We start from the raw sequence: 17,900 nt of genomic DNA, 5'->3' as shown, positions 1-17,900 counted from the left end.
CATGATATTTTACATGTTTCAATGCCATTCTCCCAAATCTTCCCACCCTCTCCCTCTCTCTCAGAGTCCATAAGACTGTTCTATACATCAGTGTCTCTTTTGCTGTCTCGTACACAGGGTTATTGTTACCATCTTTCTAAATTCCATATATATGCGTTAGTATACTGTATTGGTGTTTTTCTTTCTGGCTTACTTCACTCTGTATAATAGGCTCCAGTTTCATCCACCTCATTAGAACTGATTCAAATGTATTCTTTTTAATGGCTGAGTAATACTCCATTGTGTATATGTACCACAGCTTTCTTATCCATTCCTCTGCTGATGGACATCTAGGTTGCTTCCATGTCCTGGCTATTATAAACAGTGCTGCGATGAACACTGGGATACATGTGTCTCTTTCCCTTCTGGTTTCCTCAGTGTGTATGCCCAGCAATGGGATTGCTGGATCATAAGGCAGTTCTATTTCCAGTTTTTTAAGGAATCTCCACACTGTTCTCTAACCTTCTCCAGGATAGATCACATCCTGGGCCGTAAAGCTAGCCTTGGTAAATTCAAAAAAATAGAAATCATTCCAAGCATCTTTTCTGACCACAATGCAGTTAGACTAGATCTCAATTACAAGAGAAAAACTATTAAAAATTCCAACATATGAAGGCTGAACAACACGCTGCTGAATAACCAACAAATCACAGAAGAAATCAAGAAAGAAATCAAAATTTGCATAGAAACGAATGAAAATGAAAACACAACAACCCAAAACCTGTGGGACATGGTAAAAGCAGTCCTAAGGGGAAAGTTCATAGCAATACAGGCACACCTCAAGAAACAAGAAAAAAGTCAAATAAATAACCTAACTCTACACCTAAAGCAACTAGAAAAGGAGAAATGAAGAACCCCAGGGTTAGTAGAAGGAAAGAAATCTTAAAACTTAGAGCAGAAATAAATGCAAAAGAAACAAAAGAGATCGTAGCAAAAATCAACAAAACCAAAAGCTGGTTTTTTGAAAGGATAAATAAAATTGACAAACCATTAGCCAGACTCATCAAGAAACAAAGGGAGAAAAATCAAATCAATAAAATTAGAAATGAAAATGGAGAGATCACAACAGACAACACAGAAATACAAAGGATCATAAGAGAGTACTATCAACAATTATATGCCAATAAAATGGACAACGTGGAAGAAATGGACAAATTCTTAGAAAAGTACAACTTTCCAAAACTCGATCAGGAAGAAATAGAAAATCTTAACAGACCCATCACAAGCACGGAAATTGAAACTGTAATCAAAAATCTTCCAGCAAACAAAAGCCCAGGTCCAGACGGTTTCACAGCTGAATTCTACCAAAAATTTAGAGAAGAGCTAACACCCATCCTGCTCAAACTCTTCCAGAAAATTGCAGAGGATGGTAAACTTCCAAACTCATTCTATGAGGCCACCATCACCCTAATACCAAAACCTGACCAAGATCCCACACACAAAAAAAAAAACTACAGGCCAATATCACTGATGAACATAGATGCAAAAATCCTTAACAAAATTCTAGCAATCAGAATCCAACAACACATTAAAAAGATCATACACCATGACCAAGTGGGCTTTATCCCAGGGATGCAAGGATTCTTCAATATCCGCAAATCAATCAATGTAATACACCACATCAACAAATTGAAAAATAAAAACCATATGATTATCTCAATAGATGCAGAGAAAGCCTTTGACAAAATTCAACATCCATTTATGATCAAAACTCTCCAGAAAGCAGGAATAGAAGGAACATACCTCAACATAATCAAAGCTATATATGACAAACCCACAGCAAACATTATCCTCAATGGTGAAAAATTGAAAGCATTTCCTCTAAAGTCAGGAACAAGACAAGGGTGCCCACTTTCACCATTACTATTCAACATAGTTTTGGAAGTTTTGGCCACAGCAATCAGAGCAGAAAAAGAAATAAAAGGAATCCAAATTGGAAAAGAAGAAGTAAAGCTCTCACTGTTTGCAGATGACATGATCCTCTACATAGAAAACCCTAAAGACTCCACCAGAAAATTACTAGAACTAATCAATGACTATAGTAAAGTTGCAGGATATAAAATCAACACCCAGAAATCCCTTGCATTCCTATACACTAATAATGAGAAAACAGAAAGAGAAATTAAAGAAACAATTCCATTCACCATTGCAACGGAAAGAATAAAATACTTAGGAATATATCTACCTAAAGAAACTAAAGACCTATATATAGAAAACTATAAAACACTGGTGAAAGAAATCAAAGAGGACACTAACAGATGGAGAAATATACCATGTTCATGGATTGGAAGAATCAATATAGTGAAAATGAGTATACTACCCAAAGCAATCTATAGATTCAATGCAATCCCTATCAAGCTACCAACAGCATTCTTCACAGAGCTAGAACAAATAATTTCACAATTTGTATGGAAATACAAAAAACCTCGGATAGCCAAAGCGATCTTGAGAAAGAAGAATCGAACTGGAGGAATCAACCTACCTGACTTCAGGCTCTACTACAAAGCCACAGTTATCAAGACAGTGTGGTACTGGCACAAAGACAGAAATATAGATCAATGGAACAAAATAGAAAGCCCAGAGATAAATCCACGCACATATGGACACCTTATCTTTGACAAAGGAGGCAAGAATATACAATGGATTAAAGACAATCTCTTTAACAAGTGGTGCTGGGAAATCTGGTCAACCATTTGTAAAAGAATGAAACTAGAACACTTTCTAACACCATACACAAAAATAAACTCTAAATGGATTAAAGATCTAAACGTAAGACCAGAAACTATAAAACTCCTAGAGGAGAACATAGGCAAAACACTCTCTGACACATCACAGCAGGATCCTCTATGACCCACCTCCCAGAATATTGGAAATAAAAGCAAAAATAAACAAATTGGACCTAATTAACCTTAAAAGCTTCTGCACATCAAAGGAAACTATTAGCAAGGTGAAAAGACAGCCTTCAGAATGGGAGAAGATAATAGCAAATGAAGCAACTGACAAACAACTAATCTCGAGAATATACAAGCAACTCCTACAGCTCAACTCCAGAAAAATAAATGACCCAATCCAAAAATGGGCCAAAGAACTAAATAGACATTTCTCCAAAGAAGACATACAGATGGCTAACAAACACATGAAAAGATGCTCAACATCACTCATTATCAGAGAAATGCAAATCAAAACCACTATGAGGTACCATTTCACACCAGTCAGAATGGCTGCGATCCAAAAGTCTACAAGTAATAAATGCTGGAGAGGGTGTGGAGAAAAGGGAACCCTCTTACACTGTTGGTGGGAATGCAAACTAGTACAGCCACTATGGAGAACAGTGTGGAGATTCCTTAAAAAACTGTATTTTGTTACATTTTAAAGATTACTTTATATTCATTATGCTGCTGTCATTCAGTTGCTCAGTGGAGTCCAACTCTTTGCAGCCTCATGGACTGCAGCACGCTGGGCTTCCCTATCCTTCACTATCTCCTGAAGTTTTCTCAAACCCATGTCCATTGAGTCGTTGATGCCATCGAATCATCTCGTCCTCTGTCGCCCCCTTCTCCTCGTTTCCTTGATCTCTCCCAGCATCAGTGTCTTTTCTAATGAGTCGGCTCTTTGCATCAGGTGGCCAAAGTATTGGAGCTTCAACCTCAGCATCAGTCCTTCCAATGAATATCCAATAGAAAGCAAGTATTTTAAGTGTTCAGGTCACTGAGTTTTGATACTTACATCATGTTGTGTAACTGAAGCAAGATGTAGAACACTTGCACTGCCTAGGAAGTTCCCTTGACTCTACAGTGAAATCTTTGTCTCTTCCACTCAGCACTTGAATGTGTCCACTGAGCTTTTTTTTTTTTTTTTTTTTTTAATATTATTAAGTCATGATATTTCCATTTTTCTTCTTTGTCTTTTTTTTTTTTTTTTTTTAGATTTTCTTGGCTGAAGCTTTCTGGGGGGGGGGGGTGTGTGAGAGAGAGAGAGAGAGGTTTAATTACTCACTGAAGGATTTTAAACACGGTCCACTTTTAGATTTTTGTCAAATAATTCTGAGATCTGTCATCTTGGTATTGGCATCTATGGATTGATCATTCCTCATTCAGTTTGAGGTCCTCCTGCTTCTTGATTATGTGTGATTTTTCTGTTCAATCAGAACTTGGACATTTTCGTTTTATGTTATGAGACACTGAAGGGAAATGTTAGTTGCTCAGTTGTGCCTGATTCTTTGTGACCCCATGGACTGTAGCCCACCAGGCTCCTCTATCCATGGGATTCTCCAGGCAAAATACTGGAGTGGGTAGCCATTCCCTTCTCCAGGGGCTCTTCCCAACCCAGGGATTGATCCTGGATCTCCTGCATTGCAGCAGATTCTTTACCATCTGAGCCACCAGGGAAGCCCATGAGACTGAATCTTTCTTACTTAAACCTTCTGTTTTAACTGCTTTTCTTTAACACCACTCTGGCCAAGTAGAGTTAGAAATTTAGGTTCCTCACTCTGCCTGTTGAATGCTGGGAGATGGGGCCTCTTTACTGTTTATCACTGATGATAAACAGTGTGATGAAAGCCCAGGCTCACCACCTGGCTTGCTCTGGCATCACCCAGAAAGGAGGGACTGCCTCCTTGTTGGGGGTGGAGGTGCAACCTTCACGCTTCTCAGATGACGTTGCAGGGGTGTGGAGGTAACCTTATCGCCAACCGACAGAGATGAAGGTCTGGGCTCCTTACTTGGCCTTCTAGGACCCACTAGAGATTTTGGAATATAATTTTATTATAGCCTAGGGGAGGGTGGAAGTTGGGCTTCTCCTTTGCTGATATGAGTGGTTGCGTTACATTTTTACTGTGATGTTAGAGTAGAGCAATTACTATCTAGAAGTTTCCATCTTGCTAGGCTGCCCTTGTCACGGTCCTTTGTCTACAGAGCATAGGCTCTTATTATCTTTTTGTTGGTGCCCTTTGGCACCTCCATGTTTCAGCTTCTTCAGCTCCAAGTCTGGAATATATGAGGCAAAGAGAAAGCCTAGGAAACTCACCTTCATGTCTTTCCTTGAGATTCAAGGTCCCTAGATGGTCTACCTCCTCTTCACCTTTCAAAGTCAGTCTTACATTTGCTTTGTATATAATGCTCAGGATTTTTGTTTTTCCTTGCTGCTTCTAAGTCGCTTCAGTTGTGTCCGACTCTGTGCTACCCCAGAGACGGCAGCCCACCCAGGCTCCCCCATCCCTGGGCTCCTCCAGGCAAGAACACTGGAGTGGGTTGCCATTTCCTTTTCCAATGCATGAAAGTGAAAAGTGAAAGTGAAGTCACTCAGTTGTGTCCAACTCCTAGCGACCCCATGGACTGCAGCCTACCAGGCTCCTCCGTCCATGGATTTTCCAGGCAAGAGTACTGGAGTGGGGTGCCATTGCCTTCTCCATGTTTTTCCTTAGTAGAGAAAATTGAGAAAAGTGTGTCTATTCTCTTTTCTCAGAAGCATCCAAGAGGTACTCCTTTAAAAAAATTTTTTTTGAGAAAAAAAAATCATAGTAGATTACATGTAGTAAAGGAAAATACTGTTTTATGAAAACTTGGTTCAGTTCATGTACATAGATACAGCTTTTTGGGTGCTGGTTCATGGCATGAAATCTGCTTCTTATAGTATCATGGCTAAAAATATTTTAGTCACCATTGTAGACCACCTGTTTTCTTATCAGTCCTCTAAAGCTTCACAGAACTTCTGAGTTTGCCTTTGTATTCTCCTCATGAAATAACAGTTAATGTCTATGTTCCCTGGAGGTTGTCCAAAGCCTTCCCCCACTGTCCTGATGGTGGTGAAATGTGTAAGTTAAGCATTATCTGAATTTCTGCTGTGTTTAGTCCAGATATCATGGGTAGGAAGGGTGAATACTTGCTGTGGTTGCCACACTTAAGTAGTCTTGGGGAAATGAGATTCTCTTAATCTGTTTTACAAAGAGGACGTCGTCTCTGTGGACACATTCGGTTAGAGTGAGTGTTCTTCACGTGGCTCAGAGGAGACGGCATCCCGACACAGCTTCATGTGGCTGAACACCTGGCTGGGACGGACACTCACCCAGGTTCCACTGTGGCAGCCACAAGGCAGTTGTCAAGGCTACCATCTATTGTAGGGCAGACTCCTGAAGCCAGTATAGTGTATTTTGGGCGTCGGCTGTCCACAGTCCTTGCTGGTTTCCCCTCCTCCTCATCAGCAGAGTGCCTTCTTCCTCTCCAGCCTCTTCTTGTTCAGAGGAAGGGGTCCATCTGTTACTGGTCCCTTCCAGGCTGGCTAGGAATGGACCTGCCCTCTTCTAATGGCTCTGAGTTACCCATTTAGAAGTTTATGTTTTACTTTGTTCTTTTTAATAGTGAGCAAAGGATTTCAGACTATATCTAAAACATGTTAAGTTTTGGCATATGTTTGCAGAATCACAAGGAGAGGTTTGGAAATCCTATTCTGTTTCCTCATCAGATCAGATCAGTTGCTCAGTCATGTCTGACTCTTTGTGACCCCATGAATCGCAGCACGACAGGCCTCCCTGTCCAGCACCAACTCCCGGAGTTCACTCAGACTCACGTCCATTGAGTCAGTGATGCCATCCAGCCATCTCATCCTCTGTCGTCCCCTTCTCCTCCTGCCCCCAATCCCTCCCAGCATCAGAGTCTTTTCCAATGAGTCAACTCTTCGCATGAGGTGGCCAAAGTACTGGAGTTTCAGCTTTAGCATCATTCCTTCCAAAGAAATCCCAGGGCTGATCTCCTTCAGAATGGACTGGTTGGATCTCCTTGCAGTCCAAGGGACTCTCAAGAGTCTTCTCCAACACCACAGTTCAAAAGCATCAATTCTTCGGTGCTCAGCCTTCTTCACAGTCCAACTCTCACATCCATACATGACCACAGGAAAAACCATAGCCTTGACTAGACAAATCTTTTTGGCAAAGTAATGTCTCTGCTTTTGAGTTCCTCTTCACTTTCTGCCATAAGGGTGGTGTCATCTGCATATCTTAGGTTATTGATATTTCTCCCGGCAATCTTGATTCCAGCTTGTGGTTCTTCCAGCCCAGAGTTTCTCATGATGTACTCTGCATATAAGTTAAATAAACAGGGTGACAATATACAGCCTTGACATACTCCTTTTCCTATTTGGAACCAGTCTGTTGTTCCATGTCCAGTTCTAACTGTTGCTTCCTGACCTGCACACAGGTTTCTCAAAAGGTAGATCAGGTGGTCTGGTATTCCCATCTCTTTCAGAATTTTCCACAGTTTATTGGGATCCACACAGTCAAAGGCTTTGGCATAGTCAATAAAGCAGAAATAGATGTTTTTCTGAAACTCTCTTGCTTTTTTGATGATCCAGCGGATGTTGGCAATTTGATCTCTGGTTCCTCTGCCTTTTCTAAAACCAACTTGAACATCAGGAAGTTCAAGATTCACATATTGCTGAAGCCTGGCTTGGAGAATTTTGAGCATTACTTTACTAGCATGTGAGATGAGTGCAATTGTGCAGTAGTTTGAGCATTCTTTGGCATTGCCTTTCTTTGGGATTGGAATGAAAACGGACCTTTTCCAGTCCTGTGGCCACTGCTGAGTTTTCCAAATTTGCTGGCATATTGAGTGCAGCACTTTCACAGCATCATCTTTCAGGATTTGGAATAGCTCAACTGGAATTCCATCACCTCCGCTAGCTTTGCTCGTAGTGATGCTTTCTAAGGCCCACTTGACTTCACATTCTAGGATGTCTGGCTCTAGGTGAGTGATCACACCATCATGATTATCTGGGTCGTGAAGATCTTTTTTGTACAGTTCTTCTGTGTATTCTTGCCATCTATTCTTAATATCTTCTGCTTCTGTTAGGTCCATACCATTTGTGTCCTTTATCAAGCTCATCTTTGCATGAAATGTTCCTTTGGTATCTCTGATTTTCTTGAAGAGATCCCTAGTCTTTCCCATTCTGTTGTTTTCCTTTATTTCTTTGCATTGATTGCTGAAGAAGGCTTTCTTATCTCTTCTTGTTTCCTCATAGTCTGACCCAAATGATAAAATCAAACATGATTTAGTTTATCTAAATTGCCTGGGAGTGGGGGAGTGCAGAATAAGTCAGAGGTGAGTTCCCCAAAGATCCATGAGTTTTTGGCACTTTTTGATGATAAAGTGAAAGACCCTGGGGTCTCCAGAACATAGTTCAACTCTACCCTAGAACAGGGCTCACTCAGCAGACTTATTTTTGTAAAGGGTCAGCTGGCAGATGTTTTAGTCTTGCAGGCCATGTGATCTCTGGTGACTTCCCTATGGCTCAGACAGTAAAAAAAAATCCACCTGCAATGCAGGAGACCCAGGTTCAATTCCTGGGTCAGGAAGATCCCCTGGAGAAGGGAATGACAGCCCACCCCAGTATTCTTGCCTGGAAAATCCCAGAGACAGAGGAACCTGGCAGGCTACAGTCCATGGGGTTGCAAAGAATTGGACAACTGAGCGACTAAGCATGCATGCCTGGTCTTTGTCACCACTACTCATTTTTGCCATTGTAGCACAAAAGTGGTCATAGATAATACATAAATAATTAAGGATGGCTGTGTTTCAGTAAAACTTTATGAACACTGACATTTGAATTCTATATATTCTTTTCAGGTCCCAAAATACTCCTTTAGGTTTTTTCTTTTCCCCCAACCTTTAAAAAAATGTAAAAATTATTCTCGGATCACAAGGCATATGAAAACAGGTGGCAGACTGAATTTGGCCCATGGGCTGAAATTTGCTGACTCCTGCCCTAGGAGATGTCCACTGGACAGGTTCCTTTGCCCAAATAGCCACTGTGCTCTGTATCCACTAGCTTAACCCAAACTTATATTCCTGAGACATTTCTGGTACATCACTATATTCTCATGTTAAAACGTTAGTGACCTCACACCCATGAACACATTCATTCACACAGAAGTTCTTATGAATATTGTGGATACTAGAGTCCCGCATTTGAGTAAGAGTTTTGCCTCAGGTCTCCACAGTGGAAGACATGGATTGATCTACTTCTGAGGATAATTTTCTTCATTAACAACATGAACACCTTCCTTGCTAAGGTATTATTATACTTATGCAGCTTTCTAAGTCAATGGGAGTTATGCAACTCAAACTGGAACATTTTGCTAGGATTTCAGTGTTCCTTTTTTTTTTCTCCTTAAGGAAGAGCTAAGCAACCATATGTAAGTAGTTAAAATGGAATCATGTGTCAGTTTGGAATGGATCATCTGATAGAGGATACTTGATTCAAAGTGACTTAACAAAAAGGGATTATTTCTCTGTCAGAGCACCAAGTCCAGAGGGAGGCAATTATGAAAATAGTTGAGTAGCCCTATGGTGGCAGAGCCAATGTGGCCACTGGCCTCTTGACTTTCATTTATGTTTGGAGCCCTGTTGTCACAGAAGCTCTGTAGCAGCTCTAGAGAACACATCAGCATTCAAGACAGAGGGAGGGAAAGAAGGATTGTATCCACATCTGTTCTCTTTTGTCAGTTCCAGGACTCTCTTTACCCATCAAATGCCTGCTTAGGTCCTGTAGGCAGGAATCTGTCAGCAGCCACTTGTAGCTGCAAGGGAAGCTGGGAAATTGAGTTTTTACTTTAAGCCATGTTGTGGGAGGTGGCCACGGAGGAGAGCACTGGGAATGTTTAGCCAACTAGAAGTGTCTGCTACAGAGAGCAAGCAGCATTTTGTGATACCTGGGTGACTTCTAGAGAGTCGAGTTCTGCTGAGTTTGAATCCAAAATATAATGCACAAGGCACTTCCCTTAATTAAACAGGTGCTTGGAGAGTGTCTGGTATGTGTTTATTATATATGAGAGGTATGAAACAAGGGCCATGTCCTCCAAGAACTTTATCTCTAGCTAATAGCAAGAAATAGACGTGAAATTGTAAAGAGTCTATCTCAATTTTAATAGCTAAGGCTGAGCATTGAAGTATATTAATATTTGTGTCATAAGGTCGTGTGTTCATTTAGCAACATTTATGAGGTGCCAAAGATGTCAACTGTTGAGTTTGCAGGTATGCAGATGAATAATGCAGTTTCTGTTCTGCAGAAAGCAGTCAAGTAAAACAGCAGTTTTGGGATCTCTAGGGTTCTGTGATTTATCATAGCTTGAATTATCCAATTATGTTGGAAGAAATTTTATTTGCTCTTTTTTGTTGTTTTTTTGTTTTTAAAGTTTTTTTTTCCAATGGGATTATAGTTGCTTTACAATGTTCTACTATACAGTGAAGTGAATCAGCTATGCTGCCACTGCTAAGTCGCGTCGGTCGTGTCCGACTCTGTGCGACCCCATAGACGGCAGCCCACCAGGCTCCCCCATCCCTGGGATTCTCCAGACAAGAACACTGGACTGGGTTGCCATTTCCTTCTCCAATGCATGAAAGTGAAAAGCGAAAGTGAAGTCGCTCAGTCGTGTCCAACTCTTAGCAACGCCATGGACTGCAGCCCACCAGGCTCCTCCATCCATGGGATTTTCCAGGCAGGAGTACTGGAGTGGGGTGTCATTGCCTTCTTGGCCCTCTCACCCCGCCATCCCACACATCTAAATCATCACAGAGCACCGAGCTGAGCTCCCTGTGGTCTATAGCAGTTTCTCACCAGCTAGCTGTTTTACACATGATAGTGTATACATGTCAATCCCAATCTTCCTTTGAAAAATAAAGATGTAAACTACTCAACAGAAGGGAATGACAGTCAGTAGGACTGGATCAGTATCTTTTCCATCATACCTCTGCTTATTCTGTAAGCATCTTATTGAATCAGTCTTATTGTTTCAGGGTAACTGTACAGTAGTAGTCAGGTGGCTGGGCACTGGGTTTGTAAAACTCAATAAGAAGTCCCTTGCTTCATGGGGCTTCTAGTTATAGGGTAAGCAGACATGTTAATAAACACTTGGAATGCATGGTGTGTACTCACACAAGATCTAATAAGAAAAAGATGTATTGTCAACATTGCTTAGAAAGATATTAATGGATGCACAGTCAATTAAGGCTTCACAGGGAAAAGAAGAAAGAGCATTTACTATTTCCATGCAAATAAGGAAACAGAAGAGTATATTATGGGAAAAGACCAATTCTGGCAAAGCAGAGAAGCATAAGACATCTCGAGAGTTCCAAGCAGCATCTATGAGTTGGTATAAACGTAGGTGTAGCCAGAGCAGCACCATTGACGGTGTTTGCACAGCATCTCTCTTCTCAGTGATGCTGGAAATAAAGGACCATTCAACTTGAATGAGTTGTAAGGAGACAAGGGAGAGTGTGGCATGGGTGGGGATTAAAAGGACTGGGCAGCTGTGTGACTCCTTGACAAATAAATCCACTTGTTCTTACAAAGGAGTGTCGTGAGGCCAGCACGTCCCTCGGCTCCTCTTGAATTATCTCGAGGTGAAATGAAGCCTGGCACTTAGGCAGAGTTTGTTACTGTGACCGAAGTCCCATCGGAATGAGATCCCTCAGAGGTCAGGATCAGGCTGGCCCAGGCTCACTTCCAGCGAGTGAAGCATGTCTTCTGCTGGTCAGGCTGGGGTCCTTTCTGGAGACCGTGCCCTTTTCAGGAACATTTGAAAGAAATTCGATATCATTGAGCTATCGTGACTATTTTATTTTTGAAAAAAAAAAAAAAAGAAACATACCTGAAAATCACAATGAGATTATTGAAAGAAGACTAAAAATATTTTTGGAACTTTCTGCTTTGGGAGGCAGTAGGGAGGTGAAAGTGGACGTAGTACATTTTGGTTTTAAAATTTTATTGTAGAATATAACAGAATTGGTTACCGTAAAAAACGGTAAAAATTGGTTACCATTTTTGAGTGTGTGAGTCAGTGGCATTAGATATGTTTATATTGTTGTGCAACCATCACCACTGTCTATCTCCAGAACTTTCTCATCAACCCAAACTGAAATTTCATACTAAGCAATAAATCCCATTCCCCTCTCTTCCAGCCTCTGGAAACCACTGTTCCACTTCGTCTCTCTGAATGAAATAGAATCACACAATACTTGTCCTTTTGTGACTGGCTTCTTTCACTGCACATAATGTCTTCAAGGTTCACCCTTGTTGTAGCATGTATCAGAATTTCATTCCTTTTTAAGACTGTATAATATTCTGTGGCACATATATATCACATTATGTTTGTCCATTCATCCATCAGTGGACACCTGGGTTCTTTCCACCTTTTGGCTATTATGAATAATGCTGCTCTAAACACGGATAGACAAATACCTGTTCAAATCCCTACTTTGGTTGGGATTGCTGGATCAAATGTATTTTGTATTTTAATTTTTTTTTTTTTTTGAAGAATCATCATACAGTGTTCCACACAAACAGTCCCATTTTACGTTACCACCAGCAACACTCAAGGGTTTCCATTTCTGAGGGAGTGGATTTTTGCATGTGAAAAAGAGATGATGCCTTCAAATTGGCATCTCAAAACAATGCTAAAACATGGGTATTTGCAAGAAGAATTTTCTCTAGCTTTTTAAAGATTTTTTCTTTTTTTGGGTGTGGACCATTTTTAAAGTCTTTACTGAATTTGTTACACTATTCCTTCTGTTTTAGGTTTTGGAATTTTTAGCCACAAGGCATGTGGGATTTTTAGCTCCCCGAACAGGGATCAAACCCACAGCCCCTGCATTGGAAGGCAAAACCTTAACCTTTTTATGCTTTTAAAACCTTTAATGCTTTTAAAAGAGCAACATCTGGAAAAATCTGGTCTTTAACTGATTTTAAGAGCTCACTGTTAGCAACTTTAACATTAAAGCCGCAGTGGCAGCACTGAAGGTCAAGACTGCAAGCAGCCTGCAGTATCAATACAATAACTAAAAATCCACAAGCCACAAGACTGTGAGATTAGGGAGATCCCGGAAACAGTAAGGTCTCCAAGCTGACCTGTGAGCTACTGAGCCCATTAAACTGAGTAAATAACTTTAGTGAAAACAAGAAAGGGTCGTAATGAGGACAGAAAAGAGAAAGCAAATGGGGGCACCTTTTACATGATGAACAAAGAGATGGAGGTCACGGCATATAAGAGGCCATTTGAAAGTGGCTTGATTTGTAAATATTAGGGACATGAAATTTCAAGGAAAAGAAAACGAAGCCTGTCAGGAACCGTTTTAAATAAATACACCCAAGCACAGAAACATAAATCGGCTACTGGATTTGTAAGTGAGGAGGGAACAGTTATGAAGGATTAAAACTGTGTATGAAGAAAGCAACATGCATAGAAAGTCAAAATGCCATATCCCACCTCAGGTCTATAGAGATCTTACATTCTGTACACTCAGTATTTACTAGCAGAGAAGAGAGGTATTTTGATGTAAGGTGTGTTTGTGTAAAGATAGAAGATTGCTGGTTCATTCAGCAGCTGAACAGATGTTTCTCCGGTGCCTGTTACGTGCCAGATTCTGGACTGGGCAGTGAAGATGGAGTTGGCAGTTGTCAGCAATGAGACAGATCAATTAGACAGACATCCCCAGACAGGGAGGAGATGAAGCCCAGGATGCCAGAGCTCATAGGAGACTCGGTGAAGATGTTGGAACAGACACGTGGGCTGAGTAGGAGTTCACGCCCCAAAGAAGGAAGTGGGATTTGGGTGGAGTAGAACCTCTTTCTAGGAGGAGGGACCAACATGAGCAAGAGTGAGGGAAGTATGAGAGTCTGAGTTGGGAGGGGATAGCAGAGGAGGACAGGAGATACTGGAAGCTCCCAGCAGCTCAGTGATATTCCTCAGGATGTGAATTTCAAGGCAGGAAACAGCTGGGAATTGTGCTTGAGTATGAACAAAGATACACATTTTTTTTTCTTTTCTCATTAATGTCTAAATCCCCCATCTCCCTATACAAGCTCACCTCTTTTTAATAATCACAGTTTTAGTATATTTAATTGAAAATTCACTGTAAGTAGGCTGATCTTTGGAGATGGAGAAGCTGATTGTTATTAACAGTAATTAGCCTCACGCTCTCATAGGTTGAGTTCTTTTTATTCCACTGCCTGAACTGAGTATTATGCTTGGTTCTCCAGCATCCATTCCACACCTGCTTGTTGAGTAACGGCAATGCGGTTAGGGGACTTGACCTTAGGTGGTTTAAGGGTAATCCTACCTCCACCACCAGTGTTTTAGTTCACTATTGGGTGTGTGTGATTCACTTTGGACCAATGAGAACAATCCAAATTTGGAGGTGGATTGAGGGAGGAAACCTATGGTCAACCAAGCTGTCTCTATTGCTAGATGTGAACTAGAAGTTTGTAGCTGTAGTGCCCTGTTGGGGCCCAGGCTTAAGGTGATGTTATGGATGGTAGAATGGAGAAGTAAAAAGGGTCTTGATGGCCCTATTGAACTGGGAAATCAGCTAACGCAGAACTTTTCCCATTACTGGGCTTCTTCTCCTGAAAGTTAATGATTTTCTTCACTGCTTAATCTATTTTGGGTTTGTTCATCTGAAACTTGAAATCATCTGCAACCTAAATGATACATGATCTTTGTGACCTTCAGCAGACACTGTACGACTTTTTATGACTATAACCCTTTAAGCCTCATTTCCCTTGTCTGTGAAATGAATATAATTATGTATCAGGGTTTTTCATGAAGATTATTTGAGATCCATCACAAAACCCAAGGGAAGAGGCATGAACTAATACATGAGTGCCTATGATGCACCGTGAAATAGGCTGGTCCATGTTTTAGGAACTTAAAAGACTAGAAAAGAATTTCTGATAATTTTTTAGATAAAATGGTATAAATAGGGCTTCCCTGGTGGCTCAGTGGTAAAGAAGCCACCTGCCAATGCAGGAGACACAGGTTCAATCCCTGATCCTGGAAGATCCCACATACTGCAGAGCAACTAAGCCCATGAACCACAGCTGTTGAGCCTGTGCTCTAGAGCCCAGGAGCGGCAACTACTGAGCATGTGTGCCATAGCTACTGAAGCCTGCGTGCCCTAGAGCCCGTGCTCCACAACAAGAGAAGCCACTGCGATGAGAAGCCCGTGTGCCGCAACTGGAGAGTAGCCCCCACTCACCATCGCTAGAGAAAAGCAACAAAGACCCAGGACAGCCAAACAAAGAAATAAAATTATAAAGTGGTATAAATAAGGTCACATGCATACAGACCACTGTACAATGAGTTTTTTAAGATTCGTACAATGTTTGTTAAATACTTGTCGTTCCAGGCGTAGGATCTAATGTGGGGTGGGGGAGGGGGAGATAGGGAGAATGAGGGAGGGGATTAAGGAAAGGCGTGTCTGAAGAGTTGGTATTTAAGCCAAAACCTGACTGATGAGTGGCAGTTAGCTGAAGAATGGGGAAGAACAGATCAGACAAAGAAACATTATATGCTAAGTCGAGAAGGCATGGGATGTTCGAAGAAGAGACAAGGAAGTGGGTGGTACAGGTGGAGTGGAAGGGTTACTGTAGTGGGCGAGGAAATCGGAGAGGTAGAATGAAACAGATAATGTCATAGCCTTGTTGCCCACATTAAAGATTTTTGAATGCTCTGGGTGTACAATGAAGCCATTAGAAAGTTTGTTTGTGTGTGTTTTTTTTAAACTTTTTTATATACACAAAAGTAGAAGGAGTAGTGAAATAAATCCCCATGAATCTATCAATTAGCTTCAAGAATTATCAATGCATGGCCAATATTATCTATCTCATTCTCTTGCCCCCTCTACATTTTTTATACAGTGGATCTTTGATTATTTTAAATAAAGCAGTGTGTACATGTCAACCCCAAACTCCCTAACTATCCCTCCCCACCCAGGTAACCATAAGTTTGTTCTCTAAGTCAGTGAGTCTCTGTTTTGTAGCAGAAGAGTCTTGTAAAATGACCTATACATTTTTTTAATGAGATTATGGGTATCCAGGGAGGAGGAGCAGTTGGGGCGGCCAGTCTAGGTGACACAGGTGGGTAGCATAGACCAGAGTGATGGCAGTGGAGATGGAGTGAGGTAGGTGGATGGGAGCAACATTTTGAGTGCAGCACTTACTGGCCCTGGTAAAAGATGAAAGTGATGTACTGACTTACAGGGAGAGTGGTATCAAGGAGGACTCTTTAGCTTCTCTGTAGTGACTGGAGAAGGTGAATATTTGGGGGTAGAAAAATCAAAGTTCAATGTGAACATGTTAAATGTGAGATCTCTGATACCCTGACATTGGGATGCTGAGTGACAGTCTTACTTATGTCTGAAGCTTGTAAGAGAGGTCTTTCTGGGCTGTATGCGACAGGGCCATTGCTGGTTCAGTGGTAGAATTCTCATTTCCCATGTGGGAGACCCGGGTTCAGTTCCCAGCACATGCATCATGTTCACATTCGTTTTATATGTAAAAGAGATGACCAGTGCAAGTTTGATGCATGAAACAGGGCACTCAAAGCTCATGCTCTGGGACAACCCAGAGGGATACGGTGGGGAGGGTGGTGGGAGGGGGGTACAGGATGAGGAGGGGGGACACATGTATACCTGTTGCCAATTCATGTTGATGGATGGCAAAACCATCACAATATTGTCAGGTAGTTATCCTCCAATTAGAATAAATTAAAAAGCAAGTACACACCTGTCAGAAAAAAAAAAAAAAAGAGGTCTCTCTGGGCTGGATGTAAGATTTGAGAGTCATGGGCAGATTGATTTTATCAGAAATGATGGGAAGGGATGGGACTTGTTAAGGGAGAAGTGAGAGCTGGAAACAAAATATCTGCTTGCCTTCTTACTATTTGCTCAATAAATATTTGTTGACTATTGAGTGGATGCTCAAAGAATAGAGAAGATTCAGAAGCTGGAAGGAATGAATGAACAGTGTTCCAGATGGAAGCATAGATACAAACTGAACTGCAGAGGTTGAAATAACTGCATGTGTGGGAGGCAGTGCCTAAGTTTTGCCTGATTTGGTATTATCATCTGTAATGTGGGGATTAGTCACTTGCTCAAGGTCGAACTTCTTGAAACTGATGCTTCCTGCATTTGTGCTGCCGTCTTTCTGACTTTGGAGCTCGGGATTTGCCACCATACCATGGTCCCTCTTCCCCAGGTTATTTCCTATAGTTATGATTCCACCCCTCAACTTGGAAATGTCTTGTTTCTTCCCATGTAGACCAAATGAAGTATTGTCTTTCATGGACACCTTTATAGGATCTGTTTTCTGAGTTCGATTACTTTCCTCTTTCCTAGCTCTCCACTGCGGTTTGAATCCACGGGGTATTGATCACCCTGCCCATGGTGAAGGTATTAAACTACAAATTGAAGGTGAAGGTGTTGAGTCTCAATCCATTAAAAATAAAACTTTCCAGAAGGTGCTTGACCAAAAAGGAACCCCCAAGCGACTGCAGACAGAAGCCGAGACAACTAAGGTAGGTGATACTCCAATGAGATTCTGAAGCTGCAGCTTCTATATTTTGTGGTCCAGCCCCAGGGAAGAACTGACAGTACTTTCATTAATTATTGTTGGTGATTCAAAAATCACTGCTCCTCGATTGCAGGTAATAAGAAATGAAAATAGTGACTTCATCACCTTTAGAGTGAAATCAAAGCACATTTGTGGTCAGTCTTAGAGCATGAGGCTCTGAGGATGGTATAGGATGAGCTATAGGGATGAGTGCCTGAACTTAACGATTTGTTTACCAGGCTCAATTGATCATTTGATAATATTGGACAAGTCATATGACTTTCCAAGCCTCAGATTCTTCACCTATAAAATGGGTACCAGAAATACTATCATCTCCATCAGGTTGAACAGATGAAATAATACTGTATATGTACAAGTATTTTGTAAAAGGCTCAGTTGGCTGCATGAGTATGAGGGGATTTTGCTGACCGTCACAGTAACAAGTGATATTTTATGAAATATATACATATATTCCAGGTATTGTT

The 17,900-nt window shown here is 41.2% G+C and overlaps 1 protein-coding gene across 15 annotated transcripts in view; it reads left to right on the top strand.

Moving 5' to 3' along the window:
- Positions 1–17,900, top strand: part of SAMD12 (sterile alpha motif domain containing 12) — a 462,238-nt gene that overhangs the window by 34,996 nt on the left and 409,342 nt on the right. For all 15 annotated transcript variants that reach the window (XM_006046560.4, XM_044928341.2, XM_044928340.2 and 12 more), the window contains exon 2: positions 17,202–17,380. In XM_006046560.4, coding sequence (XP_006046622.1) covers positions 17,202–17,380 — 179 coding nt within the window. The remainder of the gene's footprint in view (positions 1–17,201; positions 17,381–17,900) is intronic.

This window comes from Bubalus bubalis, chromosome 15 (genome assembly GCF_019923935.1).
Source record: "Bubalus bubalis isolate 160015118507 breed Murrah chromosome 15, NDDB_SH_1, whole genome shotgun sequence".
Taxonomy (NCBI): Eukaryota; Metazoa; Chordata; class Mammalia; order Artiodactyla; family Bovidae; genus Bubalus; species Bubalus bubalis.
Note: the sequence above shows the minus strand (reverse complement) of the source record. Positions and strands in the feature narration are given on the sequence as shown.